This window comes from Bos indicus, chromosome 8 (assembly GCF_029378745.1).
Source record: "Bos indicus isolate NIAB-ARS_2022 breed Sahiwal x Tharparkar chromosome 8, NIAB-ARS_B.indTharparkar_mat_pri_1.0, whole genome shotgun sequence".
NCBI classification, from domain to species: domain Eukaryota; kingdom Metazoa; phylum Chordata; class Mammalia; order Artiodactyla; family Bovidae; genus Bos; species Bos indicus.
This window is the reverse complement of record NC_091767.1, coordinates 75,362,146-75,381,386: the sequence shown is the minus strand read 5'-3', so window position 1 is coordinate 75,381,386 and position 19,241 is coordinate 75,362,146. Positions and strand designations below refer to the sequence as shown.

The following is a 19,241-nucleotide window of genomic DNA, read 5'->3' as shown; positions in this document are numbered from 1 at the left end:
TTTACTGAGTGAACCTTTTAAAATAGGAGTTAGAGCACTTTTTTTCAAGGACCAGATAGTAAATCTTTTCTGCTTTGCCTGTGTTGTAACTTAACTATTCAGTACTGCCATTGTAGTGCAAAAGCAGCCATAGACAACTTATGTAGAATTTTTTTTTTGTTAGCTGGTACTTAGGTGTAATCTTTGTACATTTATTTTTATTTTGTATGTAAAATTTTGCTGAACTTATTATAACAATGTATCTGAAGATTCTTTATATTTTTTATTAAAGTATAGTTGGTTTACAGTGTTTCAGGTGTTTACACTTTTTTTCGGGAACTGTGATTTTTTTTTATTTTTTGAATTTATTTTTGGCTGTGCTGAGTCATCATTGCTGCACGTGGGTTTTTTCTAGTTCTGGCGAGTGGGGGCTACTTTCTAGTTGCTCTGCACGGGTTTCTCTCTTGTGGGACAAGGGCTCTAGGGTGAGTGTACTCAGCAGTTGTGGCTCACGGGCTCCAGAGCACTGGACTCAGTAGTTGTGGCACACAGGCCTGGTTGCTGCATGGCACGTGGGATGGAACTGGACTGGTGATTGGACTCGTGTTCACTATTGGATCTCCGGGGAAGTTCTTGACGAAAAGAATACTAAGAAAATTATTTCCAACTGGATATTCTTGTTTTACTGCCACCTTTTTGTAGAAATGCTTTGTCACTAAAATAGATTCTTACAGACTTTTAACATGTTCCCTAAACATGAAATAATATGACCATTCTACATTATTTTGCCATATATATTTCCACTCTCCATTTCCAGCTTTTTATTTAATTTGATAAAGCTTTTTATGTGTAGTTATTGGAATTGGATTTGTTTTGCTGTTTTCTCTCTTTTTAATATTTATTTACTTATTTGACTGGGTTGGGTCTTACTTGTGGTCCATGGGATCTTTCTTTGTGGTGCACAGACTCTAATTGCAGTGCAAGGGCTTAGTTGCCCTGCAGCAAGTGGAATCTTCCCGGACCAGGGATCAAACCGTGGCAGCAGAGAGAGAACTCTGGCTTTTTAAAAAGGGGACCTTGAGAAGGCTGATAATGAGTTTCTAGGCTTCCCTGAGCGGACGGATATGATTCAGTCTAAACGAGATAGGTTGGATCAGGAGATAGGTTGGATCAGTTAGGGCATTGTAGTATTCTTTTGCTTGGACATCTCATTCATTGAATCATCTTTTAAGTGGCAGAAACAGTTAAATCTCAGTTTAAATTTTCAACTGAGTAGGCTTAACATTAAAATTTAATATCAAGTACATTATTATTATTATTTTATACTTTTCCAGGGAGTATTTTATTTTTATTTTTTTTAAATTGAAGACTAGTTGATTTAAAATCCTGTGTTTGTTTCAGGTGTACGGCACAGTGATTCAGTTATATATGTTTTTCCTGGTGATATTCCATTACAGGTTACTATAAGATATTGACTATAGTTTCCTGCTATACAGTAAATCCTTGTTGCTTAGCTATTTTAATTACAGTGATGAGTATCTGTTAATTCCAGATTCCTAGTTTATCTTCCCCCAGCTTCCCACTTGGTAACCGTAAGTTTCTGTGTCCGTGTGTCTGTAAAGAAGTTCATTTTTTTTTTTTTTTTTTAGATTCTACATATAGATGATGTTGTCTTTGTCTTTGGCCTGCTTCATTCACTATGATCTCTATGTTACTACAAGTGGCAATATTTTATTCTTTTTCATGGCTCAGTAATGTTCCATTGAAGTACATAATTTTCTATGTGCCGCATTTAGGCCAGCTGAGTCAAGCAGATATTTGTAGGCCATAGATGATTAGTCTATTTCCAGTTCATGCTCCTTAAGTGGTGTGGTTCAGAGGGGAAGATGCATGTGTTTTCCAGTTAATTATATTCACCTGAAACAGCAGACTTGTAAAAAATATTGTAATTTTAATATAGAATCTTTATTTATTTTTGGCCATGCTGAGTCTTCATTGCTATGCTTGGGCTTTCTCTAGTTGCAGCAAGCAGGGTCTCCCCTCCAGTTGCAGAGCATGGGCTTCTCGTTGCAGTAGCTTCTCTTGTAGATCATGAGCTCTGGGAGCGTGGGCCTCAGTAGTTGAGGCTTGGCAGGCACAATTGGTTGTGGCGCTTAGTTGCCTTAAAGCATGTGGGATCCTCCCGGACCAGGGATCCAACCAACAATTGGACCATCAGGGAAGTCCTACAGCAGACTATTTTAACACTACAATTAGTTGATTGGGTTTATACCATCTCAGCAGATCTTGAAAACAATAAGTTTGTTCAGAAAGAACATAGGTAGTATGCTGATTAAATACCACGTGTAAGTTTATTGAGGGTCAGCATTTTCTCCTAATAGTTTCTTTGGGAACAAGCAGGTACCTTTTGTTCTTAAGGAAGCATAGAGCCTATTAAAACAGTGTGTGAATTAAAACAGTTATAGTCTGCATTTTTCCTGGAAAGGAATACCCTTAAGCTGTAAATACATTTTAGAGTTCTGCTAAATTCTTAGAGCAGGTTTTTAGCCTGGACATCCATCATCATTGAGCAGGTGGAGTGGGTTGTTCCTGAATGGGTTTTGACGGGAGAAGGAGTGAAGATGAGATGTAATTCTCTTGAAATTTCAGGCAGAAATTTCTGTGGATGTGCCTTTTTCTGAGGGGAGGGGCCATAGTTTTTATCAGTTTGTCTAAGTGCTTAATGGCCCAAAAGCTTGAGTCACCGTATTATATTAGAGTGAAACACATGTTTAATGACAGACATGAAAGTGTTGTTTTTACCTTTAATGAGGTTGCAAATCTGGCATCTGAGACTGTAATAAACTGGAGAGAGAACATTCTTTAGGAAGGTATGTTTTCACATATGTATTGAAGCTTAAAGTATATGAGAAAGGCACCAGAGTTAGCAGCTCTTTACCTAGTGACATCATGTATGACTTAAGTGGACTCTTGTTTAAAATCCAAGTTCTTTTTATTTTGTGGGATGTTTCAGCAAAGGATCTATTCATCTTAACTCACGTCTACACGTCTACTTTAATTACTGAGTTGAGTTGTGACATTCTAATTACTTTCATGGTAACATGTGGATCATCAGTATCATTTTTAAATTCTTTTTTATGACTTCTTTCGGCTTCCTCTCATATTCATAGCAGTTAAAAACTTTGCCGTTCTTTTGTTCCTCCACCCCCCACTCATCTAGTATGTCTCTTTTACTAAAAAAGTAAAGATTGATAAAACCAACTCTGTTGACTGTCTCTCCTAATTTTCGAAAAATTTGGCTGATGTTGCACCCGCCCTTTTATTCATTCTGTTGGCCTGAGAGAGGGCTCCCTCTTCTTGTCCAAGGGAGACTTTTTATTGCTATTTCAGTTTAATGCCTCTCAGTTATCTCCTCTTTGGCTTATGGATAGGCCTCTTTTATTCAGTAAATATGTATTTGGAAGAACAAAGTGACAGGATGGATGTAATCACTGTCCTCATGGTGCTTACAGTATATTAGAATTGCTCAGTGTACCTCATCCTTACAAAATTCTACTTTGTTCTGTATCTCCTTCTGGTTACTACTTGCAAGTATGATTAGTTAATTTACTGTCCCTCTCCCTCATTCATCTTGGCTTTTTCCACTCCAGGGTTCTAAGCTCTGTTGGCAGTGGTCACCAGTGACCTCCTAGTTTCAGAGTTCCAGTGGACCTTCGATTCACACAGTGATTTTTTAAATTCTTGAAAATATTAAAGGGTTTACTTTTTTATTTTAAATGTTCATGTTGTTTGCTATTTTTTAGCAAATAACTTTGCTATTTTTCTGAGCGTATATGACTGTCAGGAAAAGTTAGGGAGATGGTGCTAAGGTGGGCTGCAAGTTATGGTGGGTGTTGTGTAGCTTGTTTACATAAATGAGAGTTCTGTCTCCTCCATCCTTGACATTGGGCTACTGTTTTGCTAGTATAGGATATGAAGGCAAGAGTTACTCACTGGTTTGATTTGTAGGCTCTGTACCCTAGGAAATAAGCAACTGGGGCTCACTGTGTTGGATCTCATTGGTCTGTAAAACCTTTTCAAGTTTTATTTCTGATTCTTAAAATGGGGATTATGCCGAACTCTATAGAGTGTTGAGTATTACAGTGAGTAATTTAAATAAAACATTTAGCTTGTTGTTCAGCATGTAATAAATTTAAATAAAAAGTTGCTGTCACTATATAAACATTACAGTTGAGCCATATTACCTTTTATGGGGAATAGTAATTGGTTTTTTTCCCCCTCACTGTTGTTTATGTTTCTGTGGACCCACCACTGATTATACTTTATCATATATACAAATTCACTTCTTAAGATGGTCAAAAACATTTTCTTGGAGGCTTCTCTTTGGTGTCTCTCTGTTTTCCTGCTCTGATTAGATTTGATTGCTCTGTAGGCGTCCTGTAGTCAAGATGTCATCTTGATAATTTTTCAGTCATCTGAGGGAGCCACCTCTCCTGTCTCCTGTGTTAGACCTCCTTCTTATCCCCTAGTCTTTGGCAATCACTGATCTACTTTCTCTAGTTTTGTCTTTTCTAAAATGTCATAAAAATGGAATCATACAGTATGTAGCTTTTTAAATCTGGCTGCTTTTGTTCAGTATAATGTATTTGAGATTCATTCATGTTCAACAGTTGGTTTCTTTTTATTGCTAATTAATAGCTGTATAGATATGCTACATGTGCTCACTCTTTGAACACATTTGGCATATTTCCAGTTTGGGGGACCGTGAATAAAGGTGCTGTGACTTTTCAGATTATTTTTGAGAAAAGTGGCCTGTGGCCATCCCGAACTACAAGGGAGGCTGAGAAATTGAATATTTAGCTTTCACCCTCTTTGCAAGAGGACTGCGAGAGAAAAAATATGTTGTAAAGGGATTTTGGTAGGTAATTCATGGTGTCAGTTGCAAATGGCCTTTTCTTGGTATGCTGTTTCAGAGGTTTTGTTTGTTCCAGGAGCTTCCTGAGTATGAGGTCCGCAACCTGTTTCTGTCTTCACATTGATTGGAATCTTTGCTGAATATAGGATTCTAGGTTGGAAATTATGCTCTTAAGGCATTGTTGCACTGTTTTTTAAATTGAGGTAAAGTATACAGAATTTACCATTTTAACCATTTTTTAAGTGTACTTTTTGTATACTTTATGTTAAGTACATTCACATGGTATTGTGGCCATCCATCTTCAGAACTTTTTACATTCTTCCTCAACAAAAATTCCATACCCATTAAACAATAGCTCCCCATTTCCCCAAGCTCCCAACCTCTGGTAACTATTATTCAACTTTGAGTATGAATTGGACTACTCCAAGTAACTCATATAAGTAGTCATAGGATATTTGTCCTTTTGTGGCTGGCTAATTTTGCATAGCATAATGTCCTCAAGGTTCATTCATGTTTGTTGCATGTGTCAGAAATTCCTTTTTAAGGCCGAATAATATTCCATTTTATATTTATACTCCTTATGTGCTTAACCTTTTATCTGTAGATAGAAACCTGGGTTGCTTCCACTTCTGAGCTGTTGTTAACTGTTTCTAGCTATGAACATGGGTGTACAGTTATCTCTTTGAGACCCTGCTTTTAATTTCTTTGGTTTCTACCCAGAAGTGGAATTATTGAATGGGATGGTAGTTGTACTTTATAGGAACACAATACTGTTTTCCATAGTGGCTGCACCATTTTATATTCTTACCAGTGGTATTCAGGATTCCAGTTTTTCTGCATCTTCTCTAAACTTATATTCTGTTAAATTTTTTTTTGTAAATCATAGTAGCCATGCTATTCAGTGTGAAGTGGTGTTTTGTTGTTGTAATTGTGTTTTGATGGCATATTGAATTATGTGCCTGGCACTTAGTTGCTATTGAGTAAGTGTTGAGTAAATAAAGGAAAATTACAGTTGTTTTTGTCTCATTGGAAGATTTGTTATATTTATAAGTGGTTTTTGCCTTAAGGTATAGCTTGCTCCTAGACATCACATTTTGAATTAGATTATTGGCAGTAAAGTCTCTGCTGGACATAATATTGCCTTTGGGTTCAGATACCGACTGCAAAGGGAAACAGGCAGCTAAAACTACATATATAAATAGTAGTAACTATATACACTTGTCCCTTGGCATCTTGCACCTCCCTCAGATACCAGAATTTTGTGCATGCTTATCTCCCTTATAGAAATTGCATAATTGGGACTTCTCTGGTGGTTTAGTGTTTGACTGTATGCTTTCACTGCAGAGGACATGGGTTTGATCCCTGGTCAGGGAACTAAGATCCCCCATGCCAAAAAAAAATATGGCAAATAATATTTCTTGAATATAACCTACACGCGTCATGCTGTATACTTTAAGTCATCTCTGGGTTACTTATAATACCTAATACAATGTAAATGCTATGTAAATAGTTGCCATAGTGTGGCAAACTTGAAGTTTTGCTTTTTGGAACTTCCTGAAAAAAATGTTTTTCTAATATTTTCTATTTGTGGTTGGTTGAATCTGTGGATGCAGAGGGCCAACTATATAGTGGTAAACTAATTGCTGGTTAAAATTGAGATATTTTATATTTTTGTTTAGAATTGCTATAATCATCATTGAGAGTAGTATTTGTTGTACATGGCCTTTACTATGTTGAGGTATGTTCCTTCGTCTACTTTCTAGGGAGTTTTTATCTTTAACAAATGTTGCATTTTGTAAAAAGCTTTCTCTGAATCTATTGAGATGATCATATAGCTTTTATCTTTCAATTTGTTAATATGGGGTATCACATTGATTTGTTATGTTGAAGAATCCTTGCATCCCTGGGATAAAGCCCACTTGATCATGATCTATGACCTTTTTAATGTGTTATATTCTCTTTGCTAAAATTTTGTTGAGGATTTTTGCATCTATGTTCATCAGTGATATTGGCCTGTAATTTTCTTTTTTGTGGCATCTTTGTCTGGGTTTTAGTATCAGAGTGATGGTTGCTTCAGAGAATGAATTTGGGAGTTTTCCTCCTGCAATTTTCTGGAACAATTGAGCAGGATAGGTGTTAGCTGTTCTCTAAATTTTTGATAGAATTCACCTGTGAAGCCATTGGCCCTGGGCTTTTGTTTGTTGGAAGACTTTTGATTACAGTTTTGATTTCCGTGCTTGTGATTGGTTTATTCATAAGTTCTGTTTCTTCCTGGTTCAGTTTTGAAAGATTATACTTTTCTAAGAATTTGTCTAAAGAGATGAACCTGGAGCCTATTACATAGAGTGAAGTAAGTCAGAAAGAAAAACATATATGTATATTAATGCATATATATGGAATCTAGAAAGGTGATACTGGTGCTCCTACTTGCAGGGCAGCAGTGGAGATGCAGACATAGAGAACAGACTTACAGATATGGAGGTGGGGGAGGGGAGGAGAGAAAGGAGAGGATGGGATGAATGGAGAGAGTAGCATGGAAACATATACACTATCATGTAAAACAGATAGCCAGTAGGAATTTGCTGTATGACTCAGGGAGCTCAAACCAGTATTTTATAACAACCCAGAGGGGTGCGATTGGATAGGAGGTGGGAGGGAGTTTCAAGAGGGAGGGCACATATGTATACCTTTGGCCGATTGATGTTGATGTATGGCAGAACCAACGCAATACTGTAAATCAGTTATCTCCCAATTAAAAATAAGTTAATTTTTTAAATTGCTGTAATCGTAAACCCTAGACATTTAGACTGCCTTAGTAAAATTGGCTTAAAAGCTACCAGGGGAATCTAAAATCCTTAGTGGGTAGTTTCTTGAGAATTTCCTTTCTAGAGAATCTTTGTTTTATCTCATATTTCTTCCATATCCCTGAATTTTATCCTTGCTGTTTTTTTGTAATCTGGAAGTTTTGCTTACCATGTCTGATTTCTTGCAGATTTTCTATTTTGTGCATACGTTATTTTGTATATACTGTATATGATGACTTCGGTGAGCAGTGACCGGTCTAGAGGTGCTCGGGAAAAACCACAGATTTCAGCGACACAGGCAACACAACTACAGAAACAAGTGGTACAGGTAAGTTTTTGTGGAACTCTTGTTTTCTTTGTTTAAAATTACAGAAATTAAGGGGCGTATATGCGTTCATGTTCTCCTTTGTAGGAAACCCAGGATTTTGAAACTTGTTTTTAAAAAGATAGTTTAGGGATTTCTCTGGTGGTCCAGTGGTTAAGAATCCACTGCCAAAGCAGGGAACACAGGTTCAATCCCTGGTCTGGGAAGGTTCTACATGCCATGGAGCAACTAACCCTGTATGCCACGAGTACTGAGGCCCCAACCTTAGAGGCTCCACAGTAAGAGAAGTTACCACAATGAGAGAAGTCACCACAATGAGAGAAGTCACCACAATGAGAGAAGTCACCACAATGAAAGCCTACCCACCACAACTAGGCAGTAGCCCCACTCGCCACAGTTAGAGAAAACCTTCACCAACAACCGAGACTGAGTGCAGCCAAAAGTAAAATAATTTTTTTTTTTTAAAGAAAAAGATAGATTGAATTTTTTAAATAAGTAAATAGTCTGTAATAGGAAAGAGGAAGTACAGATTCAGGTAAAGTTGTTCCTTAACCGTTTAATCCTGAACTTTTTCCTGCTACTTTATTAGCACCTAGGCCATCTCCTTTTTGTTATTAATCTAGGTGTGTCCCTGGAATGTAATATGAAAATCTCAAGTGGAAAACAATACTCTGAAGTAGAGAGAAATCTGATTACAAGAGATTTTTTAAACTGCTGTCTTTTCTGGGACTTCCCCGGGTGGTTTAGGAGTTGGGACTCCATGCTTCCACTGCACAGGCATGAGTATGATACCTGGTTGGGGAGCTGAGATCCCACATAATGTGCAGTGTGGCCAAAAAAAAAAAGTGAGTTGTTGGGAATGGAAACTGTCTCCATCTCCCACCCAAATAAAATTTTTGGAAAGCCGCCCATTGAGCTTTGAAAAGGATTTCTAGACCCTTAGATTTCTGATTTCCAGAGAATCAAAGTCTACAGAATGGAGGAAGGTGGACTGCCAAGTATTGTCTCTACTAGCTTTTCCATTGGCCCTTTAAGTGTGGCTCATTTTATAGAAGAAAAAAGCTGCCCACTGAACTTTGAGAAGGATTCCTAGACACTTAGATTTCTGACTTTCCTTATAAAAAAACATTCGGTGAGAATTTCTCAAAACAGTAAAATCCTTAACCCTATTCTGGAAAGTGTTTCTTAAGGGAGCAACCTGAAATTGGGGGTAGAACGTGTGTCCCTCATTCCAGAAGATACTTCCTGCCCAATCTAAATGTCTAATGGTAGAGGCGCACTGAGACACCCTATCGAGGCGGCAGGGTGTAAGAACATGAACTCTTTTGAATCTGAGTAAACCTGGGTTTGGGACCTAAGTTTGCTGCTTTACCATTGAGATGTTATTACTTAAGTCTTTTTGAAGCTCAGTTTAAAAGAAAAATTGCGAACTCTGTGTGACCCCATAGACGGCAGCCCATCAGGCTCCCCTGTCCCTGGGATTCTCCAGGTAATTTTTAGATGGTGGAAGATCTCTCTGAGGAGTGAGTATCGATCAACAAAACCTGGAGAAACAAAAGAAACTCATGAAGACTTCCTAGAGAAGTCACATCTTCAGGTTCAAATTGCCTTAATATTTGGTTCAAGAATATTAGACTGTGTCTTCAATTTATGTGAAGGTAAATTTGACTTCCTTGAACGGCTCTCAGACAGTTTGCTGCTGAATATCATTTCTTACCTGGATCTTGAAGACATTGCCAGGCTTTCTCAAATATCACGCAGATTTGCAAAGGGGAGGAGCCAAGATGGCGGAGGAGTAGGACGGGGAGAACACTTTCTCCCCCACAAATTCATCAAAAGAGCATTTAAACATCGAGTAAATTCCACAAAACAACTTCTGAATGCCGGCAGAGGACATCAGGCACCCAGAAAAGCAATCCAACTCTTCGAAAGGAGCGCGACTGAACAAAGAGAAGAAATACAGCTCCACCCATCAGAACACCGACACAAGCTTCCCTAACCAGGAAACCTTGACAAGCCACCTGTACAAACCCACACACAGCGAGGAAAAGCCACAATAAAGAGAACTCCACAAACTGCCAGAATACAGAAAGGACACCCCAAACTCAGCAATTTAAACAAGATGAAGAGACAGAGGAATAGCCAGCAGATAAAGGAACAGGATAAATGCCCACCAAACCAAACAAAAGAGGAAGAGATAGGGAATCTACCTGATAAAGAATTCTGAATAATGATAGTGAAATTGATCCAAAATCTTGAAATTAAAATGGAATCACAGATAAATAGCCTGGAGACAAGGATTGAGAAGATGCAAGAAAGGTTTAACAAGGACCTAGAAGAAATAAAAAAGAGTCAATATATAATGAATAATGCAATAAATGAAATTAAAAACACTCTGGAGGCAACAAATAGTAGAATAACAGAGGCAGAAGATAGGATTAGTGAATTAGAAGATAGAATGGTAGAAATAAATGAATCAGAGAGAATAAAAGAAAAACGAATTAAAAGAAATGAGGACAATCTCAGAGACCTCCAGGACAATATTAAACGCTACAACATTCGAATCATAGGGGTTCCAGAAGAAGAAGACAAAAAGAAAGACCATGAGAAAATACTAGAGGAGATAATAGTTGAAAACTTCCCTAAACTGGGGAAGGAAATAATCACCCAAGTCCAAGAAACCCAGAGAATCCCAAACAGGATAAACCCAAGGCGAAATACCCCAAGACACATATTAATCAAATTAACAAAGATCAAACACAAAGAACAAATATTAAAAGCAGCAAGGGAAAAACAACAAATAACACACAAGGGAATTCCCGTAAGGATAACAGCTGATCTTTTAATAGAAACTCTTCAAGCCAGGAGGGAATGGCAAGACATACTTAAAATGATGAACGAAAATAACCTACAGCCCAGATTATTGTACCCAGCAAGGATTTCATTCAAGTATGAAGGAGAAATCAAAAGCTTCTCAGACAAGCAAAAGCTGAGAGAATTCTGCACCACCAAACCAGCTCTCCAACAAATACTAAAGGATATTCTCTAGACAGGAAACACAAAAATGGTGTATAAATTCGAACCCCAAACAATAAAGTAAATGGCAACGGGATCATACTTATCAGTAATTACCTTAAACGTAAAGGGGTTGAATGCCCCAACCAAAAGACAAAGACTGGCTGAATGGATACAAAAACAAGACCCTTACATATGTTGTCTACAGGAGACCCACCTCAAAACAGGGGACACATACAGACTAAAAGTGAAGGGCTGGAAAAAGATTTTCCATGCAAATAGGGACCAAAAGAAAGCAGGAGTAGCAATACTCATATCAGATAAAATAGACTTTAAAACAAAGGCTGTGAAAAGAGACAAAGAAGGTCACTACATAATGATCAAAGGATCAATCCAAGAAGAAGATATAACAATTATAAATATATATGCACCCAACACGGGAGCACCGCAGTATGTAAGACAAATGCTAACAAGTATGAAAGGAGAAATTAACAATAACACAATAATAGTGGGAGACTTTAATACCCCACTCACACCTATGGATAGATCAACTAAACAGAAAATTAACAAGGAAACACAAACTTTAAATGATACAATAGACCAGTTAGACCTAATTGATATCTATAGGACATTTCATCCCAAAACAATGAATTTCACCTTTTTTTCAAGCGCACATGGAACCTTCTCCAGGATAGATCACATCCTGGGCCATAAAGCTAGCCTTGGTAAATTCAAAAAAATAGAAATCATTCCAAGCATCTTTTCTGACCACAATGCAGTAAGATTAGATCTCAATTACAGGAGAAAAACTATTAAAAATTCCAACATATGGAGGATGAACAACACCCTGCTGAATAACCAACAAATCACAGAAGAAATCAAAAAAGAAATCAAAATTTGCATAGAAACGAATGAAAATGAAAACACAACAACCCAAAACCTGTGGGACACAGTAAAAGCAGTCCTAAGGGGAAAGTTCATAGCAATACAGGCACACCTCAAGAAACAAGAAAAAAGTCAAATAAATAACCTAACTCTACACCTAAAGCAACTAGAAAAGGAAGAAATGAAGAACCCCAGGGTTAGTAGAAGGAAAGAAATCTTAAAAATTAGAGCAGAAATAAATGCAAAAGAAACAAAAGAGACCATAGCAAAAATCAACAAAGCCAAAAGCTGGTTCTTTGAAAGGATAAATAAAATTGATAAACCATTAGCCAGACTCATCAAGAAACAAAGGGAGAAAAATCAAATCAATAAAATTAGAAACGAAAATGGAGAGATCACAACAGACAACATAGAAATACAAAGGATCATAAGAGACTATTATCAACAATTATATGCCAATAAAATGGACAACGAGGAAGAAATGGACAAATTCTTAGAAAAGTACAACTTTCCAAAACTCGACCAGGAAGAAATAGAAAACCTTAACAGACCCATCACAAGCACGGAAATTGAAACTGTAATCAAAAATCTTCCAGCAAACAAAAGCCCAGGTCCAGATGGCTTCACAGCTGAATTCTACCAAAAATTTAGAGAAGAGCTAACACCTATCCTGCTCAAACTCTTCCAGAAAATTGCAGAGGAAGGTAAACTTCCAAACTCATTCTATGAGGCCACCATCACCCTAATACCAAAACCTGACAAAGATCCCACAAAAAAAGAAAACTACAGGCCAATATCACTGATGAATATAGATGCAAAAATCCTAAACAAAATTCTAGCAATCAGAATCCAACAACACATTAAAAAGATCATACACCATGACCAAGTGGGCTTTATCCCAGGGATGCAAGGATTCTTCAATATCCACAAATCAATCAATGTAATACACCACATTAACAAATTGAAAAACAAAAACCATATGATTATCTCAATAGATGCAGAGAAAGCCTTTGACAAAATTCAACACCCATTTATGATAAAAACTCTCCAGAAAGCAGGAATAGAAGGAACATACCTCAACATAATAAAAGCTATATATGATAAACCCACAGCAAACATTATTCTCAATGGTGAAAAATTGAAAGCATTTCCTCTAAAGTCAGGAACAAGACAAGGGTGCCCACTTTCACCATTACTATTCAATATAGTTTTGGAAGTTTTGGCCACAGCAATCAGAGCAGAAAAAGAAATAAAAGGAATCCAAATTGGAAAAGAAGAAGTAAAACTCTCACTATTTGCAGATGACTGATCCTCTACATAGAAAACCCTAAAGACTCTACCAGAAAATTACTAGAACTAATCAATGATTATAGTAAAGTTGCAGGATATAAAATCAACACACAGAAATCCCTTGCATTCCTATACACTAATAATGAGAAAACAGAAAGAGAAATTAAGGAAACAATTCCATTCACCATTGCAACGAAAAGAATAAAATACTTAGGAATATATCTACCTAAAGAAACTAAAGAACTATATATAGAAAACTATAAAACACTGGTGAAAGAAATCAAAGAGGACACTAATAGATGGAGAAATATACCATGTTCATGGATTGGAAGAATCAATATAGTGAAAATGAGTATACTACCCAAAGCAATTTATAGATTCAATGCAGTCCCTATCAAGCTACCAACAGTATTCTTCACAGAGCTAGAACAAATAATTTCACAATTTGTATGGAAATACAAAAAACCTCGAATAGCCAAAGCGATCTTGAGAAGGAAAAATGGAACTGGAGGAATCAACCTACCTGACTTCAGGCTCTACTACAAAGCCACAGTTATCAAGACAGTATGGTACTGGCACAAAGACAGAAATATAGATCAATGGAACAAAATAGAAAGCCCAGAGATAAATCCACGCACCTATGGACACCTTATCTTTGACAAAGGAGGCAAGAATATACAATGGATTAAAGACAATCTCTTTAACAAGTGGTGCTGGGAAATCTGGTCAACCACTTGTAAAAGAATGGAACTAGAACACTTTCTAACACCATATACAAAAATAAACTCAAAATGGATTAAAGATCTCAACGTAAGACCAGAAACTATAAAACTCCTAGAGGAGAACATAGGCAAAACACTCTCTGACATACATCACAGCAGGATCCTCTATGACCCACCTCCCAGAATATTGGAAATAAAAGCAAAAATAAACAAATGGGACCTAATTAAACTTAAAAGCTTCTGCACATCAAAGGAAACTATTAGCAAGGTGAAAAGACAGCCTTCAGAATGGGAGAAAATAATAGCAAATGAAGCAACCGACAAACAACTAATCTCAAAAACATACAAGCAACTCCTACAGCTCAACTCCAGAAAAATAAATGACCCAATCAAAAAATGGGCCAAAGATCTAAATAGACATTTCTCCAAAGAAGACATACAGATGGCTAACAAACACATGAAAAGATGCTCAACATCACTCATTATCAGAGAAATGCAAATCAAAACCACTATGAGATACCATTTCACACCAGTCAGAATGGCTGCGATCCAAAAGTCTACAAATAATAAATGCTGGAGAGGGTGTGGAGAAAAGGGAACCCTCTTACACTGTTGGTGGGAATGCAAACTAGTACAGCCACTATGGAGAACAGTGTGGAGATTCCTTAAAAAACTGGAAATAGAACTGCCTTATGATCCAGCAATCCCACTGCTGGGCATACACACTGAGGAAACCAGAAGGGAAAGAGACACGTGTACCCCAGTGTTCATCGCAGCACTGTTTATAATAGCCAGGACATGGAAGCAACCTAGATGTCCATCAGCAGATGAATGGATAAGAAAGCTGTGGTACATATACACAATGGAGTATTACTCAGCCATTAAAAAGAATACATTTGAATCAGTTCTAATGAGGTGGATGAAACTGGAGCCTATTATACAGAGTGAAGTAAGCCAGAAGGAAAAACACCAATACAGTATACTAATGCATATATATGGAATTTAGAAAGATGGTAACGATAACCCTGTATATGAGACAGCAAAAGAGACACTGATGTATAGAACACATTTATGGACTCTGTGGGAGAGGGAGAGGGTGGGAAGATTTGGGAGAATGGCATTGAAACATGTGAAATGTCATGTATGAAACGAGATGCCAGTCCAGGTTCAATGCACGATGCTGGATGCTTGGGGCTCGTGCAGTGGGACGACCCAGAGGGATGGTATGGGGAGGGAGGAGGGAGGAGGGTTCAGGATGGAAAAAATAAAAAATAAAAAAATAAATAAAAGAAAAATTGCTTGGAGAGTTAGAGAAACATTTTGAGAGTGGTACATATAATTTCTGAATATCCTTCTTCTGGATTTCTCCCAGATTTTAACATTTTTGCCATGTTTGCTAATTTATCCTGTTCTCTCTCCTTCTACAAAGGAGAACCTACACACAACTTTTCCTTCAAACTTTTTGAGAATAAATTGCAGATATGGTGCGTCTCTACCCCTAAATATTGCAGTATGTAATTTTTAAAAAAGTGAAGTGAAGTCATTCAGTCTTGTCCGACTCTTTACGACCCCATGGACTGTAGCCCACGAGGCTCCTCCGTCCATGGAATTTTCCAGGCGAGAGCACTGGAGTGGGTTGCCATTTCCTTCTCCAGGGGATCTTCCTGACCCAGGGATCAAACCTGGGTCTCCTGCATTGCAGGCAGACACTTTACCATCTGAGACACCAGGGAAGCCCTCGTTTTTTTTTTTTTTTTTTTTAAAAACAAGGATCTTATTTTATGTAGACACAAAACAATTATCAAAAATCAGAAAATCAGCTCATCTAATGTAACCTGTACATTGTATTCATATTTCCCCAATTGTCCCAATAGTGTCCTTTTTAGCTAATTAAGTCCTTGATCATACATTGTATTTAGGTGTCAGTTCTCTTTAGTCTTTCTTTTTTGAAATATCATTTATTTATTTGGCTGCTATGGGTCTTAGTTGTGGTACATGAGATCTAGTTCCCCGACCAGGGCGTAGACCCAGCCGCCTGCATTGGGAGCACGGAGTCTTAGCCACTGGACCACCAGGGAAGTCCCTCTTTAGTCTCTTTTAATGTAGGACTTCCTCTGTTTCATGACACTGATGTATTTGAAGAATACGTGCCATTTATTTTATAGAATGTCTTCCAGTTTTAGTTTGTCTGATACTTTTTCATGATTAAAGGGAGTTTATGCATTTTTGGTAGAAGTACCACAGAAATGATGATCTGTACTTAATGTATCATATATGATGTATAGAACATAGGTTTGTCTTATAAACTGGTAATTTTGTCACTTGATTATCTACTATCATGTGAGGAGATAGAAAAACACTCTAGTTTTAAAAAATGTAAAATGGAGTGTGATAATGTTAAACTTAAAAAATTTATTTTATGAGGAAAAATGGGCTTATTTGGGAATAGTAGAGAATTGCAATTCAGAATAAGCAAGCCATTGCAGAAACCATAGTCAAGTCTCAGAAACAGAGGAACCTTATTTTATAGAGAAAAATGAGGAAGTTGGAAGGGGTTGTTGTGAACAAAAGTCCATTAGAGAAAAGTGAGGTATAGGGTAATAAGAGTTTCTCATTAACTGAGTTGCTGAAATAGTTGATTTCTTATAGGGATGCAATGTACATCTTTTCCCATTGGGGCCTACCTGCCATGTTAGTTTTTCCTGTAATTGACCTTTAGTGGTACAGCTGAGAGTTTCCCCTTCTGGTCTCCTGATTACATTTTAGTGAATTTTCCCTTTATTAATTTCACAATATTTACTTTACAGAATGCTTGGAAGGAATTAGAAATTATTTAAGTTCTATTCAGGAAATGGTAGCTTTTACTATTATTGTGTATTCTGCATATGTTATGAAGTGATTATAATAATAATTGAAATTTTAATGAAAAAGGCCTGGTTACTGAAGGAACCCAGTATTTTGCTTATAACGCAACTGTTAAAACATTTAAGCAAAAAGAATAGTTCTTAATTGTTGTTCAGTCGCTAAGTCATGCCCGACCGTTTACCACCCCATGGACTGCAGCACACCAGGCCTCCTTGTCCCTCACTATCTCACAGAGTTTGCTCAAGTTCATGTCCATTGAATCGGTGATGCCATCCAACCTTTTCATCCTCTGTTGCCCTCTTCTCCTTTTGCCTTCAGTCTTTCCCAGTATCAGAGTCTTTTCCAGTGGCCAAAGTATTGGAGCTTCAGCATCAGTCCTTCCAGTGAATATTCAGGGTTGATTTCCTTTAGGATTGACTGGTTTTATCTTGCTGTCCAAGGGATTCTCAAGAGTCTTCTCTAGCACCACAGTTTGAAAGTGTTAATTCTTTGGTGTTCAGCCTTCTTTATGGTCCAACTCTCACATCTGTACGTGACTACTGGAAAGACCATAGTTTTGAATATACAGACCTTGTTGGTAAAGTGGTATCTTTGCTTTACATTGTCTAGGTTAGTCATAGCTTTCCTTCCAAGAAGCAAACATCTTCTAAGTAATTAATTATAACTAACAATACTTATCTTTAGATGGTAGGCATAAGGCTGTTTTATAAAACAAAATCTGACTTCATTGTATTTTCCAAATCAACTAGGTGACAGATCCAGCCCAAAACTTTTGGCTGCACTAGGAAAGCTGTGAACACATTGTTCATTGTGAAAGTAGCTTTAGCTCATTATGAGCCAAGTGAATGGAAGAGAAATCCAGAGGTAGAGAGTTAGTAATGCTGTTTTTCTTGGCAAGACTTTTATTTTTCCACTCAACAGTTGTGTGGTGGATTTCACTAATGTTTGTTGTAGGGGAGGGTGTGTAACCTTGTTAACTTACCCCTTGATTCTGCTTTTGCCCTCTGATTTCAGAAGCTGAACAGATCTCTTGACACATTCTAGAGCTCAGCCTGGCAACTTGCCTATCATACTCTTAATTTGGTGCTTTGGTTATTGAATATTTAAAGTAATTTTCTCTTGACTAGGGTAGTCAGCAAAGGAAAAGAATATTTAAGGTTCTGATTTAAAATGCTTTATGTTTCATCAATATGCTGTGCTAGTGTTGCAATACTGGACTCCTGTTAAGTGCATCAGCTGTGTTGTGTCTAGATGGTCCATAATCTTAGGGATAAAATGATGATACCACTGAAGAGAAGTACAAAGAATATTTTAGTCATAGTATTTAAGCTGAAAAAGCTGAGTCTGAATAAATTAGTGATTAGTATTTACCTTACATATGGTACTGAAGAATGATTTTATGGTTAGAAATGTATGGATGCAAAAATATCAAAATGAAAATAAGGAAATATATAGAAGCCCTAGACTATTGCCTGCAGCAAAATGCTATTGGCAGTAACTTTTCTGCTTATAGTCTTTAGTGAAAGTTCATCAACTTGAGTTTTTCTTACTAATATTTTATAAGATATTTTAATAGAGGAGCGTTCTTTGTAACTTGTGTATATTAAGGAAGCACAGACAATTCTCTAGCAATTTTTAAGTTTAAATATTGCTGCCTTTAGAGGTATTATTGTGGCTATTTCCCTCCCTGCCCTATTTTAATTGATCCCACATCCCTTTTCAGAAAGATACTATAGCCAGAGTCCCTGTCCTTGGTGTATCATATACTCTGTAAAATTGTTGTATGCCGTATTTTTCTCTGTGAAATGTCTTGAACTAGGCATATTCTGCTAATGAACATCATACAGTGAGTGAATTTTTCCAACTGGTCTGTGGTTCACTTTCTTGGATATTTCCCCCCATTTATTGTGTGTGTGTGTGTTTATTTTTTAATTGAAGTCTAGTTGATGTACAACATTGTTTCAAGTATACAGCGGAGTGACTCAGTTATATGTATGTATTTCAGATTATTTACCATTATAGTTATTAAAAGATACTGAATACAGATCCCTTTGTTATTTAGTAATTCCTTGTACCTTAACTATATTTTGTATAGTAGTTTGTATCATTAATCCCATAGTCCTAATCTATCCTGCCTCCACGTCCTTTCCCCTTTTTAACGGTCACTTTTGTTTTCTATGTCTGTGGGTCTTGTTTCTGTTTTGTATATACGTTCATTGGTATTATTTATTAGATTTCATATATAAGTGATATTGAATAGTACTTGTCTTTCTCTGTCTGATTTCATTTATATTTTTAATTTTAGCTCCTGTTTAACATCTGTTTTTCCCCCTTCTTTTCCTTGGTCTTTTATTTTTTACCTTCTTCCAGGCCTTCTTTTCTGGTCTGCTGAAATTCCCCCCTGCTAATATTTTATTATGAAAATGTTCAAATATAAAGAG

The 19,241-nt window shown here is 37.0% G+C and overlaps 1 protein-coding gene across 5 annotated transcripts in view; it reads left to right on the top strand.

Annotated features, from left to right (window-relative positions):
• The window catches only part of UBAP2 (ubiquitin associated protein 2), a 119,266-nt gene that overhangs the window by 23,939 nt on the left and 76,086 nt on the right, over nt 1–19,241 (top strand). For 4 of the 5 annotated variants that reach the window (XM_070794998.1, XM_070794999.1, XM_070795000.1 and 1 more), the window contains exon 2: nt 7,887–8,026. The exons of the other annotated variant lie outside the window; for it this stretch is intronic. In XM_070794998.1, the coding sequence (XP_070651099.1) occupies nt 7,928–8,026 (99 nt within the window). In that variant the 5' untranslated portion in view covers nt 7,887–7,927. The remainder of the gene's footprint in view (nt 1–7,886; nt 8,027–19,241) is intronic. 5 annotated transcript variants of the gene reach the window in all.